The 15,420-nt window shown below is 37.5% G+C and overlaps 1 protein-coding gene across 1 annotated transcript in view; it reads right to left on the bottom strand.

Moving 5' to 3' along the window:
- Positions 1 to 15,420, bottom strand: part of LOC107037590 (tyrosine-protein kinase Drl) — a 232,699-nt gene that overhangs the window by 24,689 nt on the left and 192,590 nt on the right. The window contains exon 4 of the mRNA XM_015256211.2: positions 10,478 to 10,652. Within this exon, the coding sequence (XP_015111697.2) occupies positions 10,478 to 10,652 (175 nt within the window). The remainder of the gene's footprint in view (positions 1 to 10,477; positions 10,653 to 15,420) is intronic.

Here is a 15,420-nt window from a genome sequence, read left to right as displayed (position 1 = left end):
GGGGGGGGGGGGGGGGGGGGGGGGGGGGGGGGGGGGGGGGGGGGGGGGTAAGTGGATCCTTAACTCGCTCAATGCGACAGTCGGGGTGAGAGGCATCCCTCATCGTGGATGCTCGCGACGTACAAGTGATTAACGGGGATCCAATGACCATAACAATGAATCTGATTTTCGGAGAACCCTCGGATGGCATCACCTATCCTACTGTCTAGTCAAATTTGCATCACTCGTGTGCTTATTTCAATTCGACATTCAATTTCCGAGTTTAATTGGGATGTTTCAACGAAACATTTCAGTTGGGCTTGGGGCTTCTTTTATTAGGTGTAAAAAGTCGAGATGTATACATAGAAAAACACTAAACGTAAATTACGTTTTGCTAAGGGCTATTTACGGTTTGCTGAACGCAATTTACGCTTAATGTCAATGTGATCTCTAGTAGGTTTTTCCGTCATGAAAATCGTAATTTAGGCTTTAAAAAGGCGGATTTTATGGTCAAGATAAAAACGTAAATTACGGACAAACAAAGCGTCTTTTACGTTTCGCTAGGGTTATTTGACGCTTAAGGAATCGTAAATTACGAGTTTAATAGAAATGTATTTTACGATTCACTTATGCGTACACCCAGGAAAATGATTCATTTCAATCAAATAAAGTTTATTGAAATAGTACCAAATGAAGTTTTTTCTCAAATTAAATAAGAATTTTTATTCGAAGTTCTGTTTATATTCAATAAATGTTTTTACTCTTAATAAATCTTTTTTTGAATCAAATAAATTTTCAAGTTGAACTGAATAAATATTTATTTAATACTAATAATATATTATCGCTTTGAGATGGTAATAAACTCAAAAAAGATTGAACGAAAAGCATGCAATAATTATTAGGGGCTGTACATACATCACGTAAGACATTTAGGGGGAGGGGGGGGAGAAATTTCTATTCCATGGTTTCACTACCGGGGAGACGATGTTCATAAGGTAAATTTCACTCATCAATAAAATTCATAAAAATTGAATCGGAATGATTCTAGAGAGCTCAAATCGTCTAAATTTCATGTTTCCTGAATTAAATTCGTATGACCTTTTTGCACATAGCCAACGAATATTGTTGCAACACACTTTCGAAATTCTTTCACAAAGTACATAAAAATATCATTTTCTTAGAATAAGAAAATTATTTGTTTCAAATGAATAAATCGGTTATTCGATTCTTAAAAATCATTTATTTGAAATAAATGAATTGTTTCTTGAATATAATTAAATCCATTTTCTTGAAATAAATAAATTTTAAATGAAGATGTTTATTTGATTCAACAGTATTTTACACTTAATGGAAATATAGAAATGGAAAAGTAGAAAATTGACACATTGTTCCAATCTAACAGTATGAATACAGAGATTCCCACGGAGAATGTTGGGTGGCTCGCCTAAATATTTTCATGTGTTAGACGAATGCTTTTCTCTTCATTATGTGGAAGTGTTCCTAACGCACTCCCCGAACTTCCTCTGGCAAAATTCTCTCCATCGCCAAGTTTTATGATTCCAGTCGAACGTGAGAGAATGAAATTCGATGAGATGAGAGTATTTTTTACGAGACTCAAGTTAAACCATCCCATTCATGTTCCACCCTTGCATTCTTTGCTTTATGTTTGCTTGATAATTTGATTATAACCGCAATATTGTCGAATGTTTCATTTAACGCGATGACTGTATTTTGGAATTTTTACGTGCGACAGAAGAAAGATATCGCCAGAAATGACGAAATTCACGTGCAAAGAAGAAAATTCGATGGATGTTTTGGCGAAGATATTTTTTATCGAACACGTAGAGAAAAAGTAATGGAAAAAGTACTAAAACAAGTCGAGAATAAGCCCTCAGAGGCGAAAATAATCGATGAAATGACGGTGTATGACTGTTAAAAAAGCTATTTTTTAGGACAGTGACTCTGAATGTGATTTAGGGGAAAAAAATCATGTAATTTCAGGTTTCACTAAAAATTCAGTAAAATTCCAGAATTTTACGCAGCACAAAGACGAGAAGTTCTTAATTTAATTGAATTCCCAATCAAATTCGAATATTCAGTGCCATATTACATTGAATTTTCAGTGAAATCTAAAATTTCATTAGTTTCTTCCCCCAAATCGCATTCAGTGTCACGGTCCTGAAAATTCAAGAATATATTTACCAGAATATTCTGGTTTTCTAGTCATTTTCAGGGAAAAATGGAACTGAAATTGACAGTTCTCTTTGGTTTTTCCACGAAATTTTGAATTTTCAATGACGAAATTCCTTGCCATTTCCGTGGTAATTAGATTTGAGAAAAATTTCCAAACAGTGTACCGGAAATTTCAGACAAAAATTTTTAACAGCGTAGCCAGAATCTAAGATATTTATGCCAAGTTTTACGCGAATGCCAGATTAATTCTCAATTGAATAAATTAGAAAAACGCGAATATCCCGAAAATTTTGTGTGAACGGGTATTCATATTTTCATTGATCTTGATAGGTGAAGTAAAGACGAGTGTTTAAAAAAAAAACGAAAGTAAACGGAAAAAAACATACTTTTCGTTTACGAGTAGACAAAAAGGCACTTTTCGGCATGAGGTGAATGTAGCAGTAGTGTCAAAAATGTTGTCATGAAAGTTTTGGACTTCTTCTAAGGACGAGAACAATTTTCTCATTCCAAGAAAGTGATTTCTCAAACCAAGTCTAGTTAAATTAATTCATTTAATAATTGTTGGCATCAAATCAAAAAGGTTTGAAAGCAAAAATCACTTGATTTGGCTTTAGACGTCGCCATCTTATTATGTACTAAGTGCCCTCATCTTTTGAACAAGTACAAAATTTCTTGACGAAATTATTTTTTTTCTCCGTATAACATATTTCGCTCTTGAAAATTTTCGAGCCATGATTTCCGTGACACAAGTAAAGACGTACTTCTCTAAAAATTATTTTCTTTTAGTGTAGAGGAGGCTGATTTTCTTCCCCGCACAGGAAACAGTAAATTCTCAGTTCCGTCCGTAACCATGTCATTCGCATCGTGCCAAAAAAAAATATTGCACAGGTGCGGGAAATTTTACTGCACTGGAAGCCATAATTTTTGCTCCCACATGTCATTTTATGACTAAACAAATAGTAAAATATTCTTTATTTTTCATTGAGTTACATTTCACCCGACGATTACTTGTGAACATTAAAATTTTGCAACATTTTCTTCGATACTGTTTCCTTAATTCATCTCTCAAATTTTGTTTCTTTAAATGAATTTGTTCATCTTATTCTGATAAAAGATTAATTTAAAATGGCTATTGATTTCATCTAATTCAAACATCCTCATTGAAATAACTATAACAGTAAATTTATGCATTTTGCACAAAAATAATGTTGATAAGAATAGGAAAATTTCCAACTAAGGTTTTTATTTGATGCAAACGCTTCATTTCTTTAAGTCTACGGACCAAATCATACACGGAGAGAAATGTTCAGTAAAAATTACGGAACTCACTATTCACTCACCGATTACGGAATCGACTGAGAAAATTTAAGTGACGGTATCGTAATTTGGTAAATGTTAAGAAAGAGGGCTCCGATATTACGACACCGTCACTTAAATTTTCTGAGTGGATTCCGTAATCGATCTTTCTGAAAACTTAACCATCAGATCGCTGGTGGGGCCCTCTTTCTTAACATTTACCCGTAATTTTCCACAGGAGGTTCAGATAAAAATTACGGAACGCTCCGGAAAAACTCGGTGACAGTTCCGTAAAATTTCCTGCAATCACAGTTCGCTCCGGAATTACGGAAAAGATACGTAATTTTTATTGAATATTTCTCTCCGTGTAAACTGGGAGATTTTCAATTATCACATTTGCCAACCGAATAAAATTTCATCTCCCTATTTCAATCTTAAAATGCGCGCCAAGAGCCTTGTTTCTCCCATAAGAATAACACAGGAATAACGTTTCCCATAAGAATACTATTATATGATGTGAACACGAATGATGTGAACGAATAAGTTCCGTCAAAAGTAGTTCATTTAATCGGTAATTTTCCATGGTTATACAATTTTTACCGGCATAACAGAGGGGAGGGGGGGAATAGATTCGAATTTTCCATAAAAATCCCGTGTTGTTCTTATGGGAAAAAACAGGCTCTTGGGGGTGTTTTAGAATAGAGAGAGAGCTGAAATTTCGGAAGGATTTCTTAAAAATTTATTTACAGTCTTTTGAAGGGGGCGATACGTAAAAAAATAACGAAATGGGTGACCGTGAGGGCACTCTAATACATCCACAGTTATTATACAAACATCCGGACATGATCTAAAAATAGCATGCATATTAGGACTGCTCAGGTGAACATTAGTTATCCTGACACAAAAAATGGAAATTTTGAATTTGACGAATACAATGCTACCGTTTAGAAGCAAAAATCATGAAGAACTATTCATAGAATCAATAATAGTAAGATTCGCAATATAGGGGAGGGTTGAGCAAAACGGACTGGGCGGGAAAAACGGACCGCAGGGCAAAACGGACCCCTAGGGCACAGAAAATTGGTAATTTTTGTTTTTTTTCTTTTCTTCAAATCAGGAACACTGAATGTATTGAATTCAGTAGCGAAGTGGCAAAGCGGTTTAAGTCGATTTATCTCCCAGTTGAGTTTTTGAGGAATATTTCCGAATCTAAGGGAGATAGCGAAATTGTCGTAGTTACATTTGTGGTAGCTCATAATCGGCTCTGCAAAAAAGATGATAATAAAAATTTTACCATCTCCCTTAGATTCCGAGATATTGATTGAAAACTAGTCAATAGTCGAAATTGAGTTGTACCGTTTTACCACTTCGCTACTGAATTAAAAGTGAGTTTTCTGGATCGTAACAATCACAGGGGTTTTATAGACAACAAGTGTCGTTGAACCGCAATTTGATGAGATTTGCTAATTACCTAAAACCGCAAATGACTTTGGATTGTTGTTTTTGCTTCCATTCGGAAGCAAACACAAAAATTATCAATTTTCTGTCAGTAGTCCGTTTTATCCTAGGGGTCCGTTTTGCCCTATCCTCCCCTAAACAAATTTATACTACCAGAAATTGAAACCCACTTACATCTCGTAAAATTCATTCTTCTCCTTGCTCCAAAGAATACAATTTCGAATAATTCTCTCCACTCCCACTCAACTAAAATCCCTCCCCCAGTTTTCTTCAAGTATCCTTCACCCCGTTGACACATTTTCTCCTTTTTACACCTCTCCAACATGCAACGCACTCCATGCACCCTCGACATCCCGATAAAAATGTAAAATACGAGAATTACCGTTTATTTCGTTTTTGAAGACCCCGGAACATGAGAGAAAAAAGCCGTCAGTGTGTGAGAAGTACGTGTAAAATTCCCTTCAAATCACCAGATTTATTGGAATACAGTATCCGGAGGGAAACGAGAGAAGCGCAAACGAGAGAGATGGAAAAGGTGTAAAGTTGGGGAAACTCGTGAATTCAGAAATATCTCATAAGGGTGAAATACACTGAGAATGGGGGAGACGAAATGAAAGTGAAAAAAAAAGTGAAATTCCAATCGATTTGTCATGGTCCTCGTGGGTCTGTCAAATCGTTGCGCACTGTGCACTCGATTATAACGAAATCGAAAACAAGATCAAAGGCACTTGAACGACCCCTTCTCCCACCCCTCTCTGTAACCTTCACGGCTTTTTATCTCACCACAGAGCGGATATTCCGATGCAAATAATGATGAAAGTATCGATGAAGGGACCATGCAAACGACAAAAATCTGTTTTATTTTCCCTCAATTTCTCATTCTCCGTTGCTTTCTCTCCGAAAAATTCCAATAATTGAGGAGAAATTGAAAGACCGAAGGAAATGAAAAATAATCGCGAGGAAGATGACAATAAATGGTGGAGAATTTTTAAGTGGAGTGAAGATAATTGAAATCCAACACTCGTTTGGAGATTAACTCCAATTGGATGAGAAAATGTCTCGTCTTTGCGGGGGGTTCAGAGACAGAGAGAGTACCAATACGTCTGGTACATGAGAGGATCCTTTATAACAAGTACCATTGTAAAATTTGCCGCTTTGCCGAGCACAACTGTAGGGCAATCCCACCCGAGGATTTCTCGGATACGGAGGGTGGGTGGAAAGTAAAGCAGGGGCTGGATTCCTGTATTCGCCCTTTGGTTATCATGCCTGGCAGAGACCTCAAAAGAGCTAATATATTCGAGTTTGAGACAATTCCGAGTGGAAGGATGAGATAAGTTGGGAAATTCGTGAATTTCACTTGTTCTAGTCTGGCCGATTGTTTTATCTTTAACATCTGCAGGGAGTTTTTGCGATAGGAATTTGGCATTGTGAAAAAACAAATATTGTCGTGTGGTCTCTGACGGGTTCTTTTGACCGTTTAAATACAATCCGAATGCAGTATTTGGCATCACGTGATGAGGCAGAAAACGTTTTATATTGATATATTCGATATATTCTAGATAGGTCATACGGCGATAAAAGTATTATCTGGCGAATGTGGCTTTATAATCCGAGCCGAAGGCGATCGCCTGATGACATAATCTACTATTTTTCCAAATATCCATTTACTCGAGAGAAGTATTTATTTTTCCAATACACGGAGAGAAATTTTTTAGAAAAATTCTAGTGCTAGCACGGGAAATTTTATTGGGGAAACCGTGAATTTTTTCCCGTATTTCTGTAAAAATTTTACAGAAATTCCTAGAAATTTGACCAAAAATACCAAGAAATTTTACTTCAACAGCACTAGAATTTTTCACAGCCGGTGGATGGTTATTTTTTTCCAGTACTCGTACTAGAATTTTTATAGAAAATTTCTCCCCGTGTACTGTATTTCTCCAGTCGAGTCATTACCAGGCAATTCTCATTAGGTTTCAATCATAAAAATTATATTGCTCTAGAAGATGATCATGTTAGGTACGACTTTGAGTGAATGCCGTCAATAATTATCAGCATTAAAAATTAATGGAAATTCATCCCTCTAGAAAATGAGAAATTTTGGACGAATGGATAATTATTGGAGGAGTTTATCCAAGGTCATAAGCAACATAGTCATCCTTTAGAGCAATGTGATTGTCATAATTGAAAACTAATCAGGCTCGTCTAGGAATGACTCGATTGGAGAAATACGATTTAAAAAAAATAAAGGCTCCTCTCAAGTAAATGAATATTTGGCAACATTTTTTTTTCTCAGTGTAATACGTAATAGATGTTTTGATAGATAGCCAGCAAATAATGAGAGATAAAAAACGAGAAATATCAGTGATCAACAGTCAGTGCCTAAAAAAAAACAATAAAAGTTTATTGAAAAGTGTATGTGGAAATCCTGGTAAATATGTGAAATATAGAAAGATACTTTCAAATTGGGAAATTAATCCAGATGATTTTTCGGCACAGAAAAAATAAATTATGGAAAAATAAAAAGAAAATGGTCTTCAAATATTGAGAATTAACAAGTAAAACCATTTGTTGAAAATCGATATCCTGTTCATGATTTGGAGATTGACAACAATAAAAAATTTTATTTCAAAATGCTTCTTTTCTTCCTTAAATTTGGTTCAACCTATCTACTAATAAATACCTTTTAAAAAATTTTAGATTTTGGACTCATGTCTTCGAATGTGCGCTCGATGCTCATCCCCTTTCACGTCAAACGGCCCACCCCCATAGCTAGTGGGTATAAGATATCGAGTCAGAGGGTTAATGTCATAATTTGAAACATGAATTTTTCAATTTTGGAACACAAACTAACTGTTTGTTTCCCTTTTTTTTTAACTAAAAAAAAGGAAAAATAGCGTTTTTATTTCCAACACTAGTTTTCCAAGTGATGTAAATGAACAAGTTTCTTGACGCAGATGACTTAACAAAAGTATTTTTTCTCTCAGTGGATTTAGTACATTTTATCACCTCGCACCAAATTTTCTTCTGAATCATTTGTTTTCTTCCGCGTTCCTCCTTAAAAGTGACGCATTCTCACCTTTATATATTACAAAATCCACGAACAGGCAATGGCAGTGTAATAAAATGTCGGGAGCGGTGCCAAGCGACCGACAGATCACCCTGGCTTATTGAAAGGATATTTCATCCGGGAGAAAGGAGGGAAAGGAGGAGGAGAAGTGGAGGTAGAAATCTACCCTTACGTATGGGTCTAACGTATCCCGCTTATCCTTACGAATTTTTCCAATGCCGGTGGCTCTGAAAAATCTAGCCCTCGCATCTCTCGTTCGTTCGGCTTCAGTTCTTCTTTTTCTCTTCCAAAGAACGAAACCACCCTGTTACGCTCATCCCCTGTCTATGTGAGCCATACGTTTTTTCCATATCTTTTTTTTTCGTGGATCCACACCCCGGATTCGCGCCTCTTTTGTTGGCAATTGATTTTTCACACACTCGCACGCACTATTCAGATCGTAGGCCTCCTATTTTTCGTTAGACAGACGTTGAGCTTTGGCTCAAATTGATGGCTTTTTTTATTGATACAAATGGAAAAAAATGCAACGGACTGTGGAGAAAAAGAGTAGGGGAGTGAAGGTTAAATTGGATATTTCAAATTTATGAAAAACTATTCATATGGCAAAAAATGAAATTATCAGAAGTCCGCCTGACAGACTTATCTCGAAAACGAAGCATTTTTTTGAATTCATATTTTTTTCCTTCTACCATTACGGTTTTATAGGCTCCCCATTCGTCTGCCTTGCCTCTCCCACTTCTCTCTCCTGATTTTTTCTGCGCTACCATGGGCCGTCTTACTCTTAACTGTACCCCATTCGGGCTGGGACTGCACGGGAAACCATGGAAAACCCCAGTGGTACAGCCGGCCGATTGTGCAGAGCCCTAATGTGCCCTTCTGTCACACTGACTAGAGGGACACGTTAGGCCACTACACCGTGCCTACCTTCCGAAATTTTTGTGCGAAGGTGTTCCTAAGCGGTCACCCATCCAAGTACTAACTGCGCTAAACGCAGCTGCACTCGGATGTCCGCCGGAGCAACACCTAACTTCTTTTCTTCCTTAAATTTGGTTCAACCTATCAATAAAAGCTCCCTGACTGTTTTCTATTACATGATAAATTACACTCAATAGTTGAAAATTAGTAAACATTGTTAGCCAGCATATCATCCTATTAATTTCATTTTAACCTCTCCTCCAATCCTTTCTCCCACATTGAAAGCGGAATGCGCTGCAAACGTATGCACTTATTTTATTTCTTAACCATTTCATCACAACACTAATTAATATTTCACTGAGTTGACATTATGAAAAAAATTAACCTGGGGTTTCAGTAAGGAGATATGTAAGAGAGGAGGCTAGAGGAGGCGACGAAATAAATCATCTGGTCACGTTGAGTTGATTTTCGCGGTTGTGGAGGGGGGACGAAGAGTGTCGAAATCTTACGAATGTGCGATCGGGTCCTAGGATTCTGGTAGAGCACCGGAAAAATTTGCTAGCCAGTGTCATAATTTTTCCCGTAGAAATTCACTGTCGCTTCGATTTTACCGTGCCCCACAAGAATTTTTCCCCGCATTTATCCGAAAAATGACTCATGCAACAGTACTTTTTCCTACCCTTTGCGGTACATTTCGCCTGGAAAGACCATCTGAACCCACTTTACTGTGCGAGCAAGGTAATTTTTCTCATACATTTCTCTCCGTGCATTCGAGGATATTTTTTTCCATGCGGATGATGCAGTTAATTTCATGATCGAATTCGTTCAAGATGGCATTGGGAAAAATATGTTAAATCACAGGCACACAGACACAGACACACACACAGATACAGACATGCACAATGTTAGAAATTTTTTGAAATTTCATGGAAGATATTATAGTAAATCTCATGAGTGTGAAAGCGAAGGGAAAAAATAGGGAATCGAATCAAATTTAGGGAAAAAATGGTTCTGAAATTTCAAGTTTCACGTAGAATTCACGCAAATTCATGAGTTTTCAGTGTGAGTCAGATGGAAATTTTACAACTTGATAGAATTTTCAGTGGAACATGGATATTCATAAACAAAAAATGACATAAATTTTCAATTTTTGCCTAAATTTTCACAGAATAATTCAACTGAAAAATCAAGTATTTGATTTATTTCCAGATCATTTGAACAGAAAATCAATGGAATATTTGATTCTTCAATGACAAGATTTCCTGAAATTTCGGTGGAACTTGAACACGATAAAAATTTCCTGAATTTGGCACGGAAAATTCAGACGGAAATTTTTAAAGGGCATACGCGCATACAGTCGAACACTAAAGTTCGTGAACAGACAACATAGGATGCAAGTTCAGGTTGTTCACGAACTTTAGTGCTCGACTGTACATCCAGCCATGGTCTGAAAATGGCATATTCGGATTTTGTGGATCATAATAAGTTGATATAACACAAAAAATCAGAAACTTAAATTAGAACGATTCCAACCCTTCCATTCAAAAGCGATAAATAAAAAATACTTACTGCGATTCCTGCACCCGTGCTTTACTATTCTTTATATACAAAGCGCTCACAACACTCCCAACAACCAGGATGAGTGCAAACGCACAGGTGGCAGCGACATAAAGTGCCCCAGTGCCATTGATGAATGGTCCAGCCTCGAGTCTCACCGAGTCATTGCTCGGCGGTGCCACAATACCTGGAATAAAAAAGCCGTCTTCAACCACGAGAACAATGTCTTCTGACAAAAAAATGAATGAAATCCCCTTATCCGCCTGAAAATAAAAGTGCATTAAAAAAATACTGAAATATTGTGATTGCGTCATTAGTTCCGCTTGATGTTTTTCAATCCACTAATCAGAGGGCTCGCAAATCTCCCTATCTCCTCCCGTCTACTCCACATGACCTCATCCCTCCCGCAACAACTAAATCCCCCAGAGTCGGCGAAATTCGTTTTTCCAACGTGGAAATGCGAGAGAGGGAAATACAAAGTTAGATAGAGGCAGGAAACTGGCTCGTACAATTTCTAGAGTTCGATTACTCGATGAGAGTCGGCCAGACAGTAGATGAGTGGAAAACCACGATGGACACCTCGATGCTTTGATCGACCTCCACGATGTGGAACGCTGAAATTTCAACCCCTCCCCTACCTCTCGTCACACAAACAACGACCTTTTCCACTGGGAAATTCAAGCATTCCCATCGTCTATTACTTTCCCCATTCTCTTTGCTTTCGTTGTGCTGCTCTCGTTATAACGAAGCTACAGTTTTGTACTTTCTACCCGTCTCTTTATCTGTTTCTTCTTCATTTTCATGTTTTTTTTTGTATGAAGCGGGGCGGGGGATAGTTTTACTGGTTCTTCTCTTTCTATTATCACTTTGTTGGTTACAGTGTTGCTAGAAGGACAAGGATGTACTTTGAAGAGCAGTGTCTAGGTTTCCTTTGTGTTTTGAATCCTTGTTTACGGAACGAGAAGGGTGCTTCCGAGCGGTGGTACCATAGCGAGGATCCTCTTAGATTTTTCTATAAATTGACAGTCCATTCCGATTCAATGTTCATTAAATTTACTTTTGAAGAGATGCGGTTCGATTTTACTGATTTTTTAGTGAAACCTGACATTTCATCATTTTTCCCCTAAATCGCATTCAGTGTTACTATCCTGAAAATTAGTAGTCAACTGTTTTTGAAATTTCATTTTTTTTCTACCAGTGTAAATAAAAACATCAATGAATAATTCCATCTGAAATTCAATGACAACCTATGAAGATGAAAATTAGCATGTCCCTGTCAACTGAACATCGAAATGTCTCACCAGTTCCTCTTACACGCCGTAAAAATAAATCACCAGAGAATCCGCCATTTTTCCTTAAATTAAAACTTGAAAAAAATGGAGACATCCCACAAAAAAAAATCGGATCAACACTCGCCAGTCCTCGAAGACCAAGAAAAATACGTAAAAACAAACAGGTATCTCCACCACTCCTCCCGCTTCTCGACTAGCAATAAGAAACACTGACTATGAAAAAGCACGAACAAAGACTTAGAAAACAGAGAGACAAGATACGACAGGACGTCCTGGAGTTTTCTCTAAGTGTGATGAGGCGTGTGAAGGTAAGCAGATGAGAGAACCACCGAACAGACGGAGATGGAAAGAACCTTAAATAAATCGTCGTATCTCTTCACCCATTGCATGAAGGCTTCTTGAGGCAGTGTAAGCCGGCCTCCCGCCCTCCTCTCCCACCCAGGGGAATGTTATTTTGTTTATTTACGCCGACTTTCCATCCTCGAATACCCGGATGCCCGTCGAGTGCACTCGCTTGCCGGAAGGCTTCCTACAACACCCTCCCCATAGGTTTTCTCACTCTTCCACTTTTTCTTCAGGAATATCCGTTTCGAGAAGGTGCTCTCACCTTGCATTAAACTCGAGAGTGAGAATATTCCGTGAAGAACTGCACAGAAGAGTTTTCTTATTCCTCGTGTTTTCCGCTTTCTCGTCTTCTCCAACATTTCAAAGTCTCGCTCACTCGAAAATTCCACCCTCACCCCCTGAGGGCAAACATATATTAGACGAGCGTGGAAGCACAGTAACCGTTGCCGTGGTTCGAGTTAGTCTAGAAATGGGGTTTCAGGAAGGAAGTTTATTCGAAACTGTGCCAGCCATTGCTCGGGGTTCAGGGTGAGATATGCTTGAGGATATTTCAATATTCGATATTGCTCGGTAATATGCCCAACGGGTTTTATGAAATCGCTGGGATGCTTTAGGCGTGACTGTCTTTGAATTGTTTAGTGATGGAACAAGTTTATGGGAACTCATCATTGTAAAGACTTGTGCTTGAAAGACGTCTCGATTTGAAGCGTCTGATACAATAATGTGTCTTATCGGCTAGTATCGTGATAACTGAAACTTCGAATGTCTTGAAATGAGATGTTTTTGCTTCCAGACGGAAGCTTTGTAATCGTGATTTCTTTTTATTTCTTAATTTTGGGTGGAAATGCCTAGAAAAGTCATGAAACGTGAAGAAATGATGTTCAAAAATGTCTGTATGTAAGTAGGTATGTGCGGGAGGCTATTCATAGGTGTAATCGTCGTGCTACTCGCTGATGTAATCATCTGTAAACCCAGTGAAATCAATGTTATCATTGTAATTACATGATTACCATATTTGTAATCAAGTTTTAGTAATCAAGTGGTAATCATTTGTAATCACTGTAATCATTTGTAATCAGTGTAATCTTTCGTAGTTGCTCCTAGTGAGACCGTGAATTTTGTTTTTGAATTTTCGAGCGCGTCATTTCTACCAATGGTAAGTCTCAGAGATCCCTGGATCAATTTTTCTTGGAATCCCAGATGTTTATGGTTCAGAACCTTGCATAGCTAATGCGTTTTGCGCGAGGCATTTGTCCGTAGAAAATTGATTCAACAGATTTAAAAGTTCTTCTTATTCTGGAGAACCAACGACTGAATTATCTCTGAATTATCTACTGGTAATTTTCATTCTCCATCAATGGTAGATATTCAGTAAATTTATTTTGCTGATAGCACTTATAAATGCCCAAATTTTTAGATGGAGTGATGGAAACTGCATTCCTCTGTTCTAATCCCCGCCCCTCCTTCCTCATTTCTTCGCAGGTTCTCATAATTAATTATTTCATCAATTCATATCTAATAAGAGGCCATTTTTGTGTTTTCAATGATTATAGACGTTTGGTAGTCATAGAATGTAATCGACGGAATCATTTGTAATCATGTAATCACATTCTGTGCTCTTGGTAATCACGGTTATCACACAGGCAATGGTAATCAGTGTAATCAGTCCCGTGATCCTGGGTAATCGGTTACATTTTGTAATCGCGGTGTTACCCAATTCGCCTGTGAATAGGTCCTCGGGTATGCGTGTGCGCATGTGTGTTCATATGTTCAGAACTGTCCCTATAACTCGATAATTATTGAGGCAAAGATGCTGAAATTCTGACTGCTAATTGGTACTACTGAAACTCAAATTTGTGCTAAATTTCAGCTCGATCGGTTGAGCGGTTCCTGAGATATAGCGAGTATTCGAAAATCTTTTTTTGCCGATATCTCCTGAACCACTCGACCGATTCGATTTTTTTTCAAAATACTCGCCATGATGATACCTCTTTATTTCGATTGAAAAAAGACCATTACACCCTGAACAATGTAGTTTTATTCTCGTTTTTACATTTTTTCGCTGAAATTGCTTGTTTGCACGATAACTTAAAAAATAATCGAAATAGAAACTTAGAACTTGGTACGAGTTTAGGCCTTATGGTAAACAAATATGGCAAACAAAGCTTGGGGTTCTGGATGAGTGAAATCGGACAAGTAGTTTCGGAGATATTCAACTTTGTATATGAAACTCTTTTGCTCAATATCGCAAAAATTATTGGTCCGATTTCAAGTTTTTTTTAAATATGCGTTTTGATGTCATCTATCTAGATTCACCAAAATATGGGTATCATCGCATTGAAATTTTTCGAGATATTGTAGTTTTTGAATTTTTTTCGTTGGAATTCAGTAGCGACGCGATAAACCGGGTCAAGTCGATTTTGACTTTTGACCAGTTTGTGATGAATATCTCAAAATCTAAGAGAGATAGCAAAATTTTCCTGAAGACCTTTTTTGTAACCCTCAATTCCTGTATAAAAAAGGTTGTAACAAAATTTTTTTCATCTGTTTTAGATTCCGAGATATTCGTCAAATACTGGCCAATAGTCAAAATCGACTCAACCCGGTTTACCGCTTCACTACTGAATTCACTTTTGCGAACTATGACGGGGGTAAAAGTCAGAGAAAGCTTTTGAAACTTTGGCTACTAGTCAGGATTGTCAAGAATCATTCCTAGACGAAATGTTAGGTCGATGTATGTGATAATTCTTGAGATGGAACAATTCACCCAAAATTCTTGAGCAAAAAAAATTCATTTTTTGTCATAAAGTGTGAGTGAGATTAATCTAAAGTTTTAACTAGTTGTTGAAATTCACCAAATAATCTTCTCCGTGTTATTTTGTTCTCAGCGCAGATACGACAAAGTTTGCTTGAGTTTGATGACCGAATGATCTCCGCTCATCCATTCCCCTTATCTCTGACCTCTTCTCCGTAGAACCCATAATTGTATATGAGAAAGGAAAAAATAACGCACAGAAAATTTTTGCATAGAAATTGCTAAAGGCATTCTCACGCGGTTGGTACCACAGTGTAGTGTTGTTTTTCATGATTGTCGTACGCGACCAGACTCTCGTTTACCCGCGACAAAAAACTTTATACCCATCCACTCTTGTCGTGAAAAGAGAATCGTGGCCAATCTCATATACCTGGACTCGTCTTTCCTCCCCCAATTCCCCTGCTTCCACCGCTTTTATATCCTACATGGTTATACTCCTTGTTTTCTTTGCGTTTTTTGTGTCTTTTCAACACATTTCCCAGCGTTCTCCATCTACCATGACC

The sequence above is a fragment of the Diachasma alloeum genome, unplaced genomic scaffold (assembly GCF_001412515.2).
Source record: "Diachasma alloeum isolate Michigan unplaced genomic scaffold, Dall2.0 Dall_scaffold_00256, whole genome shotgun sequence".
In the NCBI taxonomy this organism is placed as follows: domain Eukaryota; kingdom Metazoa; phylum Arthropoda; class Insecta; order Hymenoptera; family Braconidae; genus Diachasma; species Diachasma alloeum.
Note: the sequence above shows the minus strand (reverse complement) of the source record. Positions and strands in the feature narration are given on the sequence as shown.